General features: G+C 37.4%; 1 protein-coding gene across 1 annotated transcript in view; it reads right to left on the bottom strand.

Annotated features, from left to right (window-relative positions):
* SNX25 (sorting nexin 25) overlaps window positions 1–18,832 on the bottom strand; it is an 82,900-nt gene that overhangs the window by 31,164 nt on the left and 32,904 nt on the right. Inside the window, exons 4-7 of the mRNA XM_086889058.1 lie at window positions 18,550–18,722; window positions 17,507–17,693; window positions 11,757–11,827; window positions 1,314–1,504 (exon numbers count right to left, since the gene is read on the bottom strand). Coding sequence (XP_086745184.1) covers window positions 1,314–1,504; window positions 11,757–11,827; window positions 17,507–17,693; window positions 18,550–18,722 — 622 coding nt within the window. The remainder of the gene's footprint in view (window positions 1–1,313; window positions 1,505–11,756; window positions 11,828–17,506; window positions 17,694–18,549; window positions 18,723–18,832) is intronic.

Consider the following 18,832-nt stretch of genomic DNA (forward strand, 5'->3'; position numbering starts at 1 on the left):
ACAAATGCCTGCACAAGAAGTCATTATTGCTATTAATAGTACCATTAACTCAATATTGAGCTGCTCGCTGGAATATTTGCAGGATATAACCCCAGGTCAGCAACTCCCACTAAAAAACTCCACTGGTTTATGAAACATGCAGCATCAGCTTCAGGAATTCCTTTGATTTTAATTATAATACTGTATTTTATTATATTCCTGACCAATCCCTGCTCCTATCAAGTCCATCTTCACTACTGGACTCCATTCTTGAACAATCTTATGTCCCCATGTATCCTTATACCCAGAAAAGTTCCTGACATCTCAGCAGGCATCAAAAGTGGCATCATTGGCTCACGCAGTGCCGCCACATGCTCCTGTCTCTCTTTTTTCTCTTGGCACCACTTGCTACACCCAGCTTCAGGAAAGAGATCAGGACTGCCTTGGCACAATGTATGATGCACCATCTGAAATCATGCTTTAAGGACGAGAGAGTAGGGAATCATCATGTTTCAGACCTTACTCATGAAAAACAAAATATAAAGTAGGAACTATTTCTCCATTATTCTACTTTTTCTAACATGCCACTAAGTTACAATTATTATAATGAACATTAAAGATCCCTGAATGAAAAGCTATCTCCTACCTACATGAGAAACACAATCTTTTCACATTTGAATACATCAGCTACTGTGCTTTGCCTAAAGAGAACAGAGTAGATTACAAAAGAAGCCATTAAAATTTTTTAATATTTTCAAAGCTAAGTAGTCTTTTTATTTTTATAGATGCTGGCCAACACAATAGTTACTTCCAATTCCAGACTACAGTGGTATTGAAAACTAGCATTCAGTCACAGCAGCTTTACCAATGTTTTTCTGCAACAACTGCCCTGAGTTTTGTCAATTGCCTTCTGTAATTGTTTACTTTTGAATAATTCAGTATTTTCAAAACCCATACATATTTCCTAAAGTAAGTATCATGATGGCCAGAGACATAGAGCACATATGTTGGCAGTCTTATTTGAAAGCAAGTTGCTAACTTTCCCAAAAGCTGCTACCATGTCCTTATTAACTCCCTACAGGTGGTATGCCTGAAAAATCACACGTGCTTACAAGCCACTCAATCCTTTATGAAGTTTCATATTGCACAATATTCCAAGCTGAGCGATCAATGTGTGTTTTCGGGTACTTCAGTAATCTTTTCCCAAGGTAAATAAACCACACAGCAATTAATTTGTACTTGACTCCTGGGGGAAGGGAGGGATTAACAACAGTGAGGTAACACAAGTCAGTGGTAACACGTTTAGAAAGACCTTCAGATAATGTAATTTATACCTTCTGACTTGGAGGGCCATCGCCTTCATCAGAAATGCCATCTTCCTGCTGATCATAAGCAGGCCCTCCCAGGAGCCTTATTCTCTTCTCACATTGCTTCTTTGCCACTGTCAGCTGATTAATATATCTCTTCACATTGCGAGCCCTCAGTAGGTCAGCTTTCATTGCTGCAGTTTCTTTTCCTTTTGAATCTAAGAATAAAGCAAATCAGAGACAGTGTTTTACAAAAGGAAAACATCATTGTACCATTGCTTCTGTGAAAAGCAAACCAGAGGCAGTATTCTACGACATGAAAATATTGTTGTACCACTGCTTCTGTGATCTGTCTGATCAAAGCATCTGCCATTCATGAATCAACTATGCTCATCAGTACAGATACTGGCAAGCTTGTATTTGAAACAGAATGATGATTTTGAAATGTTCTGCAGTGATAATTCAAGGATTTACACAAAAAAGTCAAGCAAAAAAAAATCCTTATTCAAAAGCGTAGCAAAACCTGACCCCTCCAGCTCTCTTTTTGTAGTTTGTTGGAAGACACAGCCCAAGAGCTCTACTACAGGAAGTATGTTTATCAGATGGCATTAAGGAAGTTACCTACAGCCATGGCACATGATAACACATGGAGCTGGTGGTCTATACACCTTACTGAACATAGCATTGACTGCCTGGAGTCACGAGGGACTGGGCTCTCTTCCCCCCAGCCCACACATCTTATTTGTAAACCCAAAGTTCTTGTGCCTGATGTGAACAGCGTATCATACAATAGCCCCTCCCTCCAGACAACTGACCAAAGTTCATTTAAAATAGATGACTAAGAAAAAAGAAATCTTACAGTGCCATGTCAGGACTGCACAGTACTGTTAAAAAGTAACATAATGTGAAGACGGCAGTCAGCTGAATAAGACTTGGCAATAACCAGTGTAATTGTTTGTGCATTCTACATTCCATCCTCTTCAGCTAATTACCAAAATAAAAAAAGAGCAGCAGATAAAAAAGCTATAAAACCCTATTGTGTGAAAATCATGTTTAATATCTGCAGGATGCAGCTGATTCTCATTTATATACTAGTTTTATTTTCCTCTTGGCTCTATGATAACACTTTGGGCCTTTTTTGGGCCACAGCTATTGCTCAGAAGCAAAGTACTTGGCTTTTACTTGGCTCTGGATTATCTGATTGCTCAGAGATAAATAGTAAAGATCTATTCCATTGTGTTTGCAAAATATGGAATGCTAGCAAAATCATGTAGATAAAATCAGCATTCCATTTTCACAAGAGTTGCTGTTAAACAACTACATAGTTGGGTTTGTGAATGCACACACAGCAAAGAGAAAAGTTCTCAGAAATTATTTAAAATCCCTAATTTAAACAAGTTTCTAATACATTATGGCAACTTCTCCTTTTACAATTGTTTTTACCCTTATATTTCCCTCTCAAAGCCACATCTAAGTAGTGCATGCATCTCTAAGTTTTGTCATTTACATACTGAAGGACAACTCAAGGTACATGGAGCTCCCTGAAGTTATACACACAATTGAGTCCAGATATTCTCCCATTATCTTTGCCCATATTTTTAATCTCACTTGATTTGTTTCATGGATTTATGTGGGTAAGGATGCTTCCTGATACAAATACTCTTAGTATTTTAATGGATGAGTATCATTTGCATCTGAGCTGCAATATAATAGTGAACTGAAGAGATGATACTCATTGAAGCAAATGATAAAATCACATCACTAAAAAAAAAAATAAAGCCATCTGTTTTCCTGGCATGTTATCTCCACAGGGAAGTCAACAGAGCATTTAATTTAGTGTTTCAGTTCCCTAAACAGAGGTACCAGTATTAATGAAAGAAAAGGAAAGGAAAAGACCTTAAGGACAAAACAACATTCTCCCTCAAATCAAAACACATACAGCTATTAGAAATACAGGAAGAGAAGTTTAAAGTGATGATTAAACCCCAGCCTTTTCCCTGCTGCTCTTGACTCAAAGATGATTTTTAGAAGTTATCAATTCTTTCAATAGTTTAAATGTTTTGGGCTCAAATGCATACTTGAAATCCCACAGCACGCTGCAGTGATCATTCGGCCTTCTTAAAACAAAAGTACCCTTCTTGATGGAAACAAGGCATTCTTGAAGGGTTTTCAAAGTATGCATGTCTACTTTACCTGAAGTCTTATCATCCTGTGACTGCAGCAGGTCTGCAGGAGAGATTAATGAGCCTACCATTTCCCATGATTATTTCCTGTCTTAACAGAGATCCTTCAAAACATTTACCTCAGCTCTTGATATCCAAAAGGAGCCACTCCACCCAAGCATCAGTCAGGGCAGTTGTAAAGATCATGCTGCCAGCCTGTTTCTGCTCCATGGATAAACAGGACTAGTCAGCATGAAAGCCTGGCAGTGACGTCCTTCACAAATAAACAAGAGGCTGATGAAAAGCAGAGCAGCACAGAATGTGGCTAATGTGCTACAGTGCAGGAAAGAAAGCGTGGAAGCGTGGAGTAGCACTAACACTGAGCATCACTTCCCTCTTCCAAATTATGAAAGATAAGCTAGCAGAAATCAGGAGGAGCATTTAAAGCTCAGCTGGAGAAAGTTAGGTGGATCACTGGTTTTCTCCAAACCCTAATCTGCTTTTGAGATTTTAGAGATTTTTCACACCTAAACTGCTGTGCTTTTGTCATACTAAGCACTATCAAAATGATACTTTAAGTTATAAATACTTCTCATTTTAATCTATTTTAGTCTGATTCCACAATCACCAAAATACCAAGACAGAATTAAGAGTGATTTTTCTCATTTCTGAGTACCAGGAAAGATGATACTCAGATATCACTGCATAAACTAAATAAAACTAGAAAGGCACAAAAGGAAAGTCTCACATGTATTCACACACCCTCCAGCAAACTTCAATAAATGGAAAATAAGTAGATTTATGCTACTAAGACACTGTTTCACCACAATGCAAGGGAAAAAAAGCATCCTTTGAGTAACAGTAACAATGTTGCAGTTTGGGTATTTTTCTAAAAAAAATATGATTAAAAACAAACAAAAATCACTCCTTATCAGCAAGATGAAAAATACACTACTTTGGGATTTCCTCCCCACAAGCTGCTACACGCTTACCAGCAGGAACCAAGCAAAGCCTCCATCTCCAAAGGAGCAAAGTGACTTTTACTAACTTCCTCCAAATGAATTCTCCTTACATGGAGAAATTTTGACAGGATATGCACTACCGTGGAGGAACTTCAAATCTCAAAAGGATACTGTGCTCCTCTCCCAAAGGCAACCAAAAGCAATTAGTACCAAAAGCAGAATTTCAAACTCTGCTTATCAATCCACAGTTGTAGATAATTCAATTTGCACCAAACAACATTAAAATAGAAATGGTTCAGATGAACTCAAACTTACCAAGTAATCAAAGCTACACTACCTGTACAAACTGGTTGATTCATTTTTGCACATCTGCAATAATTTCTGACAGAACTTCCACATTGTCCTCTATATCACTCATAACTGTCCTGATTTGAGCTAATCTAGAAGTATATACCCAGATAGTATATCCTAGAACCGATCAAAACAGTTTTTGAAAAGCAATTTCTCACACTTAATTTTCTTTCCTCTTCTTTTGTTTTTTTCTTTTCCTGTGGTGGCTTTGCTACTTGAGCAGGTTTATATCAATTAAATACATCAAAGTGAAGCACATATTCACATCATCCATTTTTAAGTCTGAATATGGGTCCCTCCAAATTGTCATGCCAAAAAATGTCTCACAAACTTCATTACCCTTAAGCACACTAAAGGATACACAAAAAGAATGTAAATTTGCTTAAAACAGAAAACTTAATTGTATTTTAGACCTGCATGATACGTGTCCCCTGTCTTAGCAGTACCAGCAGAAGGCAGAGATTTCTCTTTTTACCTGCAAAGTTATACATGGCAAAAGCATGAATAAAACAGAAAATACAAGTTCTTGATCCTTTATAGCTTTGGTAACTACACATCCATGACACCTGGCAGTGTGTACAACAGCACTGACCAACCTGACCCGTCAACAAAGGAGCGACACATATGCCCCCCTTGAAATTTTTTGCAAGATTTTTTTCCAAGAGCCAGGTTAAGCATATAAAGGGCCTCCTAAATGCCATGCTTAGTATTTAAGTAGTGAACATCAATTTAACATTTTTGCGTAAGCAGTAACTGGAACCTTATATATAACTTACAAGTCTTTACAGACCTCCTGCAAATCTTAGAAACCTTGAATTACAAGTTTTCAACACCTATGTAGGCCTGGGAAAGCATTTATTCAATTCTGTGAGAATGGGAGAACCTTTAGGAACAGCAAGCACTGTTCTTCTACTATCCATGGTCCAAGGAAAGAGAAAACCAGCTCTCCTGTGGTCTGACACGGGATTGAGTAAAAAATGTGTTAAATCCCAAACACTGCTACAAACAGATCTGGGAAAAGGGACTTACAGGGACACCGTGTACAAATTAGGCACTGCTCATTAGCAATGCGCAGTACAACATAGTCACAGCAACAGCTGAGAAAAATAAAAAAATCAAGTGGCAGTAAGGTAAATCTGAGCCAGTATGTACTATACAGTAAAATAACATCCACCACAGATAGCCTCTGTCTGCAGGGCCTTGCAGGTCCCTTTGGTCACATCTACTTGACCAGTCAGCCTCTTCCCTCCCTCTTCCACTGGTCAGCATCACTCCAAACCGAGGACAAGATGCATTACCATCACTAGCAGACACAAAGGATCTCAGGAGAAATTTCTTCTACAAAACTGATTTGAAAATCACAAATAAGAACAAATAAATGTACCACAGACTCTGTAGCCTTTACCCTCATCCACATGGATTCCCTCCGCACATATTTCTTGAGCATGACGTGTAGGCGCAACGACAGCTCTTTAAGCCTTGCCAGAAAACTGTGCAAAAATAATTGTGTATGAATGTTTATTCCTGTGTGGAGGATTCAGTTCAGGGGGAGGAATCATAATACAGTTTTGACATAATTAAGTTATATGCCATCTATAATCTGCTGGAACACACAAGTACCGTTTTACTTCACTTTAAATTATCATCTTGACAAAACCCACACATCACAACCCACATAACTAAGCTAGCCCGCAGCCCCAAATCCTTTTTTTGAAAGTCCCTTTTTACACCTTAACATTCAAGCCTCTTTCAGAGCCACAGCACCTGAGAGGCCTGCCCACAGACAGTTCTGTTTCTGTGCCACTTGTCAGCTTTGCTTATAAAAGCAAATATCTAGAGACACAGTGGGAAGGCTCAGCAGGAGAAATCTTCAGCTGCAAGGCAGCAGATCTCTCCACACAGAAATGGCCGCTTATTCGATCTGTCTCACAATCCCTGCTTGAAAACGAGCAGTGTTCTCAACAGGGATGCTCTGGAGTCGATTACACTATAGTGTCTGAAAAACAGTCCCATCCAGTCATCCAAGGGCGGTTTCCAGTCATTCTGTTAAGTCATGTGTAAGGTAGAGGGCATAGAAAACTAAATGGCAAATCAAACAAATCCCTTTACAAAAAATCCTTTAAAAAAAAAAATCTGTTGAGATATTTGCTCTGTGTTGCCCTAAGACATGGTACATGCAATTTTTGGGTTTGTTTTTAGAAGCAGCTAGTAATTGCTAAAATTCTGCTAGGATCCTGTAATGCAATATCAGTATGAGAAGAAACAGAAATGTGTCTGTTAATATTAGAATCAGTGTATTTAATCAGCTTCCTATTCATGTTACAGCAAATATCAAAACTTACTTTTGTTGCTATTTCCCATTTGCTGCTTTTGAAACTTTTTCTTTACAAAGATGAAGATATACTCTTGCTTCTAGAAACTTATCATATGTCATCCATGCTATAATGCCCAATCCAGGTATTTGTCCTCTTACAGACTGCTTTAGTAGATCAAAATGCAGTAAACATTTCCAGATAAGCATTTAGAGTCCTTCAAAATCTTTAGCAGATAAGATAGAATTTGTGAAAAAAATAAAACAAACCAAAAAACAACTAAAATACTTAAAATTTAACTTGAACTTTCATTGGTTCAGTATTTAGAATTAAACCATATCAAAAGGCAAGATGAGGAGAGTTGTTTATAGTTAAAGGTGTAGAAGGATGTGATTCTTTTTAATCGCAACACATGTGACTATAGAGAGGGGTACCATCTGAAAATATCAACTGGCAGAAAAACCAAACAAATTAAACAAAAAAAACAACAAAACTACCACCAAAACCAAGCTGCCTCCTATGGTCACTGCTTGAGTGATTATGACCATTTTGGAAGATACACAGGAAGACAGTGTTGGAGAAGTGAAGTAAGGCAGATACATATACACACAAAATTCTGTGCATTTGTACCAGTGTAAATGAGGGAAGTAGTGCAGTGTCAGCATGCAAGGTAACAGCTTCTATTTACAGTGGCCTGCACTGCTCCAAAATAAACTATCTACACCTCTGGAAACAAGAATGCTGTGCTATGTTTCTTATACAACTTGAGCAATGGCCAAAAGCAATTCCCCTGGCCACAGCATGCACCCACAACTGGCATCATACTGCAAATATCTCACATTACTTTGTGTCTCAACATTTTAGACCTTTGACTCTCTCAGGGAGTCAAATGCAAAACTTACTGCTTAACATGAATCAGATGCTTTTGTACATTTTCATTTGCACTGTTAGGTTCACATACCGGAAGATTCAAGTGATAGAAAAATGAAAAGGAAAAAACCTTATAACGTGACATTTCTTAACTGCAGAGGATTTAATACAATGATGTTTAGAAGTATCTTAAAGTACTTTCTGATTTTATTAGAGCATCCTAACAGCAAAATATTTTGCCAATAGGTGGCACCAGCACTAGTTAAAAAGTGTAAGGAACCCTGCCCTTACTGAGCAAGAAGCCCTCCTCTCCCATTTTACTGGGCACCAACATTAAGTGCATACTTTGGTATCACCAAATAAAATAGTAAAAGGTCAGGTAACTGTAGCCCCTGTGAGAACTCATCAGTCTGAAATCTGGTCTTCAGGCTATTCATCCTTTAATAATAGACACCTAATCTTTTTTTAAGAAAGAAATATCTTTGGTCAGTTGTAGAGACTTAATTGTGTCTCCTAAACCAATAATAAAGGTTCACAATCCTGCTCAGGAGTACTTATTGCTAGTCATGTGGTTGTACAACACTTCTTTTGCTGAGAAAAGTGCAACTAGTAGCTAAGCAGTCACTACTACAGACTTTCGGCCCCCTCTGCTACACTAGCTGCTCCTCAGATTTTTTGTTATACCTTCTTCTATTGAAAACACTGGATCAGGAAGCTCCCATATTTCAAACTGACAGAGGCTGACACCACTCTAGTGTGGGACCCCAGTTGAGTACTGCATCCAGTTCTGGGGACCTCAACACAGGAAAGACGTGGACCTTTTGGAGCAGGTCCAGAGGAGGGACACAAAGATGATCAGAGGGATGGAACTAAAAAGAAAGTTTGAGTGAGCTGCAGCCCTTCAGTACTTCAAAGAAGACTGTAAGAAAGATGGGGACAGATTTTTAGCAGGGCCTGTTGCAATAGGACACAGGGGCAATGGTTTTGAACCAAAAGAATTATAATTTAGATTATATAAAAGGAGTGTCTTCTACAATGAGGGTGACAAAACACTGAAACAGGCTGCCCAGAGAGGTGGTACATGCTCCATCCCTGGAAACACTCAAGGTCAGGTGGATAGGACTCCGAGCAGTCTAGCTGAAGATGTACCTGCTCATTGCACAGAGGTTGGAGTAGATGATTTTTAAAGGTCCCTTCCAACCCAAACCATTCTATAATTCTATATCCATGTACATACTATCTACACTTGCTCTACTCTTACACTTTGAGAGCAGACATCAGGCTCAACAGAATGCTGGCCAGCCAAAGTTAAGCTGCTCTAGTTGAACACCCAGGCACTAAAGAAGCAGTTGCATTTTCAGGACTCAACTTTGCCACAGGAAAAAGGAAATAGCCATCAGTAAGACTATCTCTGGCCAGGCTGGGGTCAAAGCTAAGAGATGTCCTTGACACAAAAGGCAAGAACTCAGATAGCAGCAAAGAAAGGACTGTCATACTCATCCAACTGTCATGCTCACACATCACTGCAGGAATGCACCATGTGCTGGGGGAAAAGATTAAAAAGAGAAAAACAGAAGGAGATAGTGCAGACACACTTTCATTTTGCGCAAAGCTTACATTCAGTTATTCACCATTAAATCCAGGGGTAGCATTACGCTGTAGCATCCAGAAAAGGAAACATCAAAATGTGATGCTAAGTAACATGGTAGTCTGTTCAACAAGATTTCAACAGCCTTTATGTTAGCAGTCACTTGTGCTGGGCTTTCTTGGTTGGCTTTCATTTGTTTTAAGAAGAGCACCACAGTTTTTCCTCTAAACTTTTCTTTTTAAAATTCAGGAACATATAAGATTCATTATCACATTAGGTAAAATGTCTCCACCTTCTTTAGGAAAAATAAGGCACAAAACATTCTTCAGAACTAGATTTTACCCCCGCTACAGTTTTGACAGCCCTCTTAAGAGTTTAGATGAACTCTTAACTCCTAAGAGTTAAGATAAAAACCTGAATGGAATAACTGAAATTAAAAATCTGCCTTAAATTTGTGTGAACAATAAAAAGATTGTGTTTGCATGCCTCTGTTGGGCATACTCTTTCACACGTGTCAAGCAAAAAACATCACCTTCTTCAGACAGTGCATTGGCTGTTTAATAAACAAAAGGGTCCCAATGGCTAACAGAGTCAGCAGTGGTAATCAACCCTTAAATGATGTATAAGGTTACCATAGGAACAAACCAAAAACAGAAGTCCATATCATAACACAAAACTTCAGTGCACCAGCTAGTGAAATTTCTGTTAGGGCTTTTTTTTTTTTTTTTAGTACAGGTAGAAATCAAGAGCCCATAAAAATGCAAAATCAACTTGACCACATGCCATCATCTCTCTAATATTTTTGTACCTGTTCTGCATTACCAGACAGTTGTAGCTTCAAAAAGCATCTTCTGTTCAGTATATAGAAGAGTAGATATTTAAACAGAGAAACTCAAGTGAGATAGACAAGAATTAATAAATAATTAACTGTAGGAACCATGTTTTGTATAAAAATATTCCCCAAATCAATCAATGTCCCAAAAAGACCAACGGTAGCACAAATGGAAATACAGGCTTAGCAAGATCTGATTTTTCATAATGTTCTCAGAGTTAAATTCCCTGTTCTTATTTTATTACTTTATGGCACAGACTTCCCATTCAATTACCTTTTATCTGAAAAATATTAATATCTATTTCTATAACATACATTCGAATAAAAACCGATGCCTACTTTTTCTGTTACCTTGGTTTGATACAAGCAAAATATCCTACTGGAATGCACATTTAGCTCTATTTTAGAGTATAAACAGAAAGCATTATCATTCTTGACAACCTTGTACTTTCTGAAACTTCAGCATGGACCTTAAGCTCTTCATATTGCCCAGAATTTCCCCACCCCACAGTATGATCATTTTCTGTTTCTGCATTTTTCATTACACTTCAATTACTTTTTAACGTTTTCCTTTCTGATACAAGGAACTAGAAAAAGAATTTATTTTTTTAACCTAGAGAGAGATAGAGATTACATGAGAACCTAAAATCTTCCAGATTTATTTATAAAGAAATTGATTTTACTATCTGTTTCCTTTTTATTATGCATTGATACAACTAAAGTACACCTGCCTAAGCAATGATCTGGTCTATAATTTTGCCATTAAGATCACCTCCTAAAGATATACCTCAGTTTTTACATATTTTGAGAGCCATAAAAAGTAGTATATGTAAGAAATGCAAGTATAACTGTAATATGCACTGCTTTTAAAAAGGCAGCCATTGTCAAATCATTGCAGAAAGATTTAAGAGAACTCTCTTTTGCAACTCAAAAACATAATAATAAACATAATACATTGAAGAATCAAAATAAAGTCTGACTGACAAATTATGCTGTATCATTCCCTCTTCTGTGTTCCAAAAAGAGAACAGACAGATTTTGAAGAACAGATTATATGAAGAAGGAAGTGGAAATATGATTATTAGCATATGAATTTGTAACATAAGAAATCCCAGTTGCAGCAAGTTCTGAAAATAAGCATATATGATATAAGTATCATAGATGTGACCTTCATCATAATCCATCATCTTAGATGAAGACAGGGTGGGGGGATAATCATACCATGTGAGCTTCTGGAAGATTCAGAAAAATTAAACAGAACCAAAATACTAAAGGTATAACATTCCTAAAATCTATCTAAAAAACCCCACACACTGATTGCATATGTATGGCGGGAGTTCAAACAGCTTTTCGAAATGAAAACAACAGATGTGACTTTAAAATGGAATCTTACCTTTCTGTCTCTTCACTTGGGGAATATTGCTGATCGTGGTTGCCTGAACTATTTCCACTACAATTTGATACCTAATTTTAAAAACAGTAGGGAATAAGGGTGGAGAGAGGGAGAAGAAGAAAAAACATAGTATTAATTTTTTACAATATGTTCTTCATACAGCGCACTTAAGAGTTAACAAAAAACAAAATACTTCTACTTCCTCCTCACCTGGAAACAGATTATACCTGCAACCTAAGGAGCACTGTGCACATGGGGCAAGGAAAAGAGATTATCTTGAAACAAAAAGTAAACATTCAACAAACAATAACACTGCCCTCTTCTCTCAACTGATGGCATTGCACAGACAGGTAATAATCAGTAAACACAATATAAACTCACACTCTGAACATTAAATGTATGTTTTCTGTAGGAAACCAGGATGATTGTTCAGTTAAAAGAAAATAACTGTAAGGTTCTTCCAGCTAATCTACTCCATACATATATGGAACATATATGAATTTGTAGAAAAAACAAATTACACTAAAATATGTAAAACATCAAACTGCTGCATTCCAGGAATAATTAAAACATGTTTATTACCTAAAACTATACTACACAGTAGCAGACAGTTAATGCAGCTAGCAAACTGAATTTTAGGTAAAACTGTTTTTGTAACTAGCAAATACTATGCACTTAACTGTCAGTTAAATCTTTCATAAATGTCAAGATTCTGGTCGTAACATATCAGCTTTCAATGCATTTACTTTGGTAGCTATTAATTTTGGTAAGAAAGAAGCATTCCAGTCAATTTGCTATCTATCAAGTTAACTCTTAGATGAAAGCTGAAGCCTCCTGGAAAGGCTGCTATTTTTGTGACTACTTATTCTCCATTTAATAAGGAACATGTGATCCTAAAAACATATTTCCCTTCTTTCTTGTAAACTTTTTTCACCAACATGACTCAATTTCCCCCATTTCTCTTGTCTCCTATAACTATTTTAAAATTGTGACTGTCTCTGGCTCTGTGTATACACAGTTTTATATGCAGGGCATACACTCACAACTATGTTTCCACTTTTTGTTTCTGTAGCAAATTCTTCAATTATCGAGTTGAAACCTGAAAACCTGTTTGAAAACCTGTAATTTTTGTATCACTACTTCCGTTTGCCATTACTGTATTTTGATTGTTTCCACCCACGGCCACCACTGCCCAGTCTGTCAGAGGAAGAACAGCCCCATAGGAAGGGTGGTGGTGTGGTGCGTAGGAAGTCCCACAGTTAATTCTCCACTCAAAGACTCCCCAAGTTATTCAGGGTAGCTGACTTAGACTTTTGATGCATTGATTATGTGATCTGTAAATGCACTGCAATGACACTCATTCACCTCACTCAAGTGTTGTAGGCTGTGAAATCATGAATTTATCAAACAAGGTACAGACAACTAACTGCACATGGAAGGTAATTCCCACTCATCTTGCAACTTTTTCCCTTCCAGATTTACTCCCATTTGTTCACATTCACCATTTCACGTGTTTTTATTACCAATACTTAACACAGCATCTTTTTTCCTGTTCAATTACTTTAAGTATGGGAGATGCTTGGAGTTACATGCCCAAAGATTCTATGTAGTCTGTTACTCCCAAGCACCAGGCTCTTGCTGCAACTACTCAATGGGAGTGCTGTACAACACTGCACCACAGAAACATCCTCATGCTACACTGCCAGAACATGACACTTTTCTCCCTGTAACTGTTCCAAATATTCTAGCTGCTAGATGTTCTGTGGTGTTGGTGAATAAACATCTAAAGACATTTTAAATGTGATGTATTAATTTAATTTCTAAGAAGTGACTGTACTTGATAAACTGGACCTTTCATGGTCTCACATCCACATTACTTCTTTCTTCCCTATTCTTTCTTATATTCATTCATTTCTCTCGTTTCTTAGGTAAAAGATGATATAAATCCAGTAGTAATTGTCTTTCTTAACATGAATTGTGACTTTTTGCTGCTGTAATAATAAATATCAGAATAAAAACAATGCTGATCCTGAGAGCAGAATAAAAGCTATACAACAGCTTATTTCCTTACCACTATTTTCTCTCAACTCAATGTTTTTAACTCAGCATGTCTCTTATCTTTGGTCTACTTCTGACAGAGAAAGTAAATGTTTCACAGCTGATGTGAAAGAATTCATCTTTTCTCCCTTATTTGTAGCAGAATTCCAATTAATCCATACTGACTTCAGTCTGAGGGGAAATGAAGGTGAAATTTCACCATTTCACTTTTTCTTCTTGAAAGACAACACTCTTTGTGAAAACTTGGTAATACAGGAATAAAAGTCTGCCTCCCCTCATGACAAGCATCAAAGAAATGAAACATTAGGAAGAGTGAGTTTGAAGGACATTTGTGCATAACCATACAATGGTCCCTTCTGTGAAAGCTTTGTTGGTTTGTTTTTCTCACCCCATTCCTCTCAACAAATTCAGCTTTTCAGATGGTAAAGACATGATAGGAAAACAAATAAAAATCCCCAAAACAGCTCCCCAGAAATCAGCAACTTCACTTTTAGGAAAATATTGTCTTCCCTGATTTCTCTATAAAAATTAAAGGGATATTTCCACAAAAACAGTAATTATGTTCCAAGAGATTAAATGACTAAATATTAGTGGTTCACTATAGATACAAACAAACTACAAAACAAAGTTGTCCAAAATTGATATTAAGTAGTTACTGCATCATTTAAATACATTCCAAAAGGCAATGCAGAAAATCAATACAATATTTCTTCTTAAGGTAGCGCTTGTAAGCTAGGAGCAAAACAAGATTCAGAAAATCCTAGCACCATTATTATCATTTCAGGGAGAGCTGTTTGCACAGCAGAGAGCTTTACACTTGCGTACAAGGAGACCCACATAGCCTCCCTCTTTTCCAGCTTCCTGGATGAGAGCAACACACACCACCTTTCACCCACAGGTTTCTACTGAACCAGCCAGAGCTTTTCCCTGCCTTCCCCACCAAGAATACCTGGCTATAATCACAAGAAAGCCCAGCAAAACTGTTAATGAAATCAGCCTGCATACATCAAGGGGCACCCAGGAGTCCAGGCCTTCTTGACTGTGGTCAATCAAGAGTCTGAGGAAATGTTTATCAGTGTCTCATAGCCTCTTGAACTTTGCAAGGTATTTTATCTTTATTTTATTAAATAGATAATAACGAATCTGCAAAGATAAGCATGACCAGAATGTTTAATACAAAATAACAAGTTCCCAGCAACTGTAGGGCCTTCAGATAAATTCCCCTCAAAGCTAAGCTTACACGGAAAATTGCTATTGCTTGTATGTGTTCTTTACCAGGACGCTATCTGTCACATTACAAGTAACAGGGGGAGGCTTAGAGTTCATGAATGCCCTGCACTAGCTTAGAACAGACACTGAAAAATTATTTACAAATAAAACAAAGAAAAGGAATTCTTGATAAGCATAATTACCCAGAATAGCATCAAACTGGGAAACTCTGTTTAAGTAAAACATGCCAGTAATTTATTTGTTATAAGAGAACTGGAGGCATTTTCCCCACTCCCATCACTCCAACAGACTCTTACTGTGCTCCTCAGTGATAAGTGCACAACAGCTTATTTGTTTCTTCCTCTTTAACTCCTTCTTTATAGATTTGCCCTGTGGTTCAGTGTTGTGAATTACAGCCAAGTACCACCCATTTTGTTATTCTTTTTTTTCAATCCATATAGGGACCACTGTTTAGCTGTGTTAATGCAAATCTGCAAGCTTTCACTGGTTAATCATGAAAGCTTTGCCAAATAGACTACAGAAATTTGAGATGACTACATGTTGGCCCATCTCTGTCTGAGTGCTCCCACAGTGCTGGAGCACAAAGAGAATGGGAATGCCTTCTCCCACAGGAAATGCTCTTCAACCACTGTCCAAGAGACTGGCTCTGTATAAACAGAGGAAGGAAGAACACTGCCTCCAAAATCAAATACTATTCCTCTTCAAAAAGAAGATAGATTTTCTCAGACAATTTCCATTAAAATACTGATCAGCTCAGACTGATCAACATTTTGTAGTGTGTATAGGAACACATTTCAAGCTGATGGCAGTTGGACTTCATAGACTAGAAAGGAATAACCTAGGTGCAGCCAAAACCACATTATTTCATAAAGCAGATCTGCTCTCTGGTATTAAAGAATGCAATTTAAAGTGACCTATCAGCTAAAAAGAGAACACACTAAGCATTAATGTGCTGGAACAACAACAACATAAGAGTTGGGTTTCTTTTGAAACAAGCAAATCCATTAGTGTGATTATGCTAATAAATGTGTCAATTAGGTTTTAGGCAGAGTCTAGTAGAGACTAATTTCTGCTCTCAGGAAAGGCACACTCTCCCAGAGTAAAGAGCAAATTTTACAGCAGATGAACAATAAGTAGCCAAGCAACAGAACCATTTCACCATCACCTAAATGTATTTTCCTATATCAGAAATGCAAGTGGTTTCAGAATCAAAGAGAAGAACAAGAGGAAGTACGATGTTATTTACGAAGCCAGCATACTCCATCCCAGTAAGCCACCTCTTGGCCTGATCAAGCCAAGCCTATCTATCAGAAGTTCAGGGTCACAAGAGATGACACAGAATTCAGCAAATGTAATCAATATGCATGTGTGTTTTAGATGTTGCTGCAGCCATTTGAGAAGAGAAAAAGCTGGCCTGCAGCAACAACAGAGGTGAGTTGGGAATAGGAAAAAGCACCAGTTCTGGCTGGTGGTAAGAGCTTAGGACAAACACTCCAAAAATTGTTACAGGGATCCTCCTAAGCTTTGCTCTGCTCAACAAAACCAATGCAAGGACATCTAGGGAGGTTGAACAACAGCAGTATACCTCTGTTCCCTGCTTCCCAGTCAGTTGTTCCTTATCCCTTCATGTAAATCAGAAATCAGAGGAGAAACAGCTGTGAAGATAAGGCAAGCATAAACAACTGGTTCTTGGGCAAGCAGGCATGAGATGCAGGTAATAACTCATATTAACAGGAGAGAAATAAGAAGATAGAGATGAGACTAGGAGTGGAATTAGTGTAAGAGTGAGCAGTGATGCTATTTGCATTAGAAAACAAGACTCGTGATATGTAGGAGCTCAGTGATGTTTTTTCTGTTTTTATCAAATTCTGTAGAGCTCATTAATATGGTTAAGAAGGATGGAACTGAGAAACACATCCCTGCAATAGTCCAGGAAAACCTCTCATCCAGTGGTAAAATGTGCTGGAACTCAAACCCCTTCTTTCCATGACACAGAATCACAGCAAGCTGCTCTGAATGCTCAGTGTCCCTAAGGTCACTAGAGCTCACAGTCACCAGACCACCCTGAGCAGTCATAATTCATAAAGATAACGAGGAGAAAACCATCCACACTAACAGAAATTCAACATATTTCATCTAACTCCACAGAGGCAAATTACAAAGAAGAGTTCAGTATGCCTTTCATACATTTCAAGCATTTATCCATTTCAACTGCACAATCATCTCCAGTACACTACTAAGCAAAACTTTTATGCATTTTCTGCCACTGAGCTAAAATGCTGATTACATTAGAGATCTAACAAATGTTGTAGCTTATCATCCTTACTATCTCTGCTTCACCAAACAAAAAGAAATCTAAAACTAAATTTAAAAAGAAAAATCACAATTCATTCAAATCTTAGTAATGTGCTGGAAAAGAAGCATGTTCAGTTTTGAATGAGCTACAGTGAAACACTAAATACCTCAGCTGTTTCAGGAACTCAACATCGGAGCTGCTGTTAATGAGCTTGATGAACTCCTCGTAAGAAGGAGCATATGTGTAGTCTTTCTTCTGATGCTCATTCATCTGTTCTCTGTACTCCAGCTGGCTGAGTAGCATTCGGTTAATGTAATCTGGATCACTGAGCAGTTCCACCACTGGTTTCAGTACTGGAGAGGAAAAAAAATATTTTAGAACAAGATCCTTATCTTGAAGAATAACTGCAGTCTTGCAAATGAAAACTACAGATAAAAGGCAAAAAAAAATCCAAGTTTATAAAAATCAAAAAAATCCAAAACCAGTCTTCTGGACCACACAGTACATTTGAGATTACATATACCTTCTTGATAAAACTGGTTATTCTATTACAGAAATTGATGTACAATGACAAATCTGAGCTCTATTTGGAATATTCCAAGTGTTTTTGTTCTTTATGCTGGGTGCTCTGAAGGCTATGACATTATAGCCAGTATAACTGAAGCTAAACTGGATTGCATAATATACTTGGGAATTCAAAATTTCTGAATTTGACAGCGACATAGAAAATGCATACCATATCTATAAAGTGTAGCTGATAAAAGCAAACTAGAAATCCCTTAATTTAAAAAAACACACTGGATAAATCAAAGTGTAAAATAATGAATTAAATATAATATCATGATTCAGTTATAGGATCCACAAATTTAAGGATGTGCTTATTCATCTGAATGAAATATAAAAGGCCAGAATTATTCATATAATCACTATAAATAATGCCAAGGAAAGCTGCAAAAGTATTCCTCTACGAAGAAATAGAGAATGAGAAAGGACAAATTGTATTTTATCCTGAAATGTGATAAACAGCCTGGCATCAAATCATGAGAGTTAGGTAAGTATATGCTTGATTTTGTGAATATAGCGTCTTACTGGCTATCACAGAAATTAAATTTCAGAATGTAAAAGCAAAGCATCAAAGACATGACAACTTTTCTAATTGCTAACATTGTACATGTACAAATGGTTAACCATCTCTTATCTTTGATCTACCTTTTGTTGCAAGTATTTCTGCAAGGACTATGCGCAAGCTGACAGACTGGACATCCTTTGAGGGTAGGAGACAATACACCAGAACTTGAGAACATTTTTGCAGAAATCTTACTTCTTCATCAGAGCTCCTCAAGCAGGAGTGCAGCAAAAAAGGTCTCGGTGGATCTTCCTGCCTAGAGGGAGAAAAATAAAAGAGGAGAGAACTTGGATGCCACTTGTATCAGAAGTCATCTGTGATCATCACTTACTAATTGATATAATGCTGCAGCATGAGCACTGGGTG

This window comes from Cyanistes caeruleus, chromosome 5 (assembly GCF_971803275.1).
Source record: "Cyanistes caeruleus chromosome 5, bCyaCae1.hap1.1, whole genome shotgun sequence".
Lineage (NCBI taxonomy): Eukaryota > Metazoa > Chordata > Aves > Passeriformes > Paridae > Cyanistes > Cyanistes caeruleus.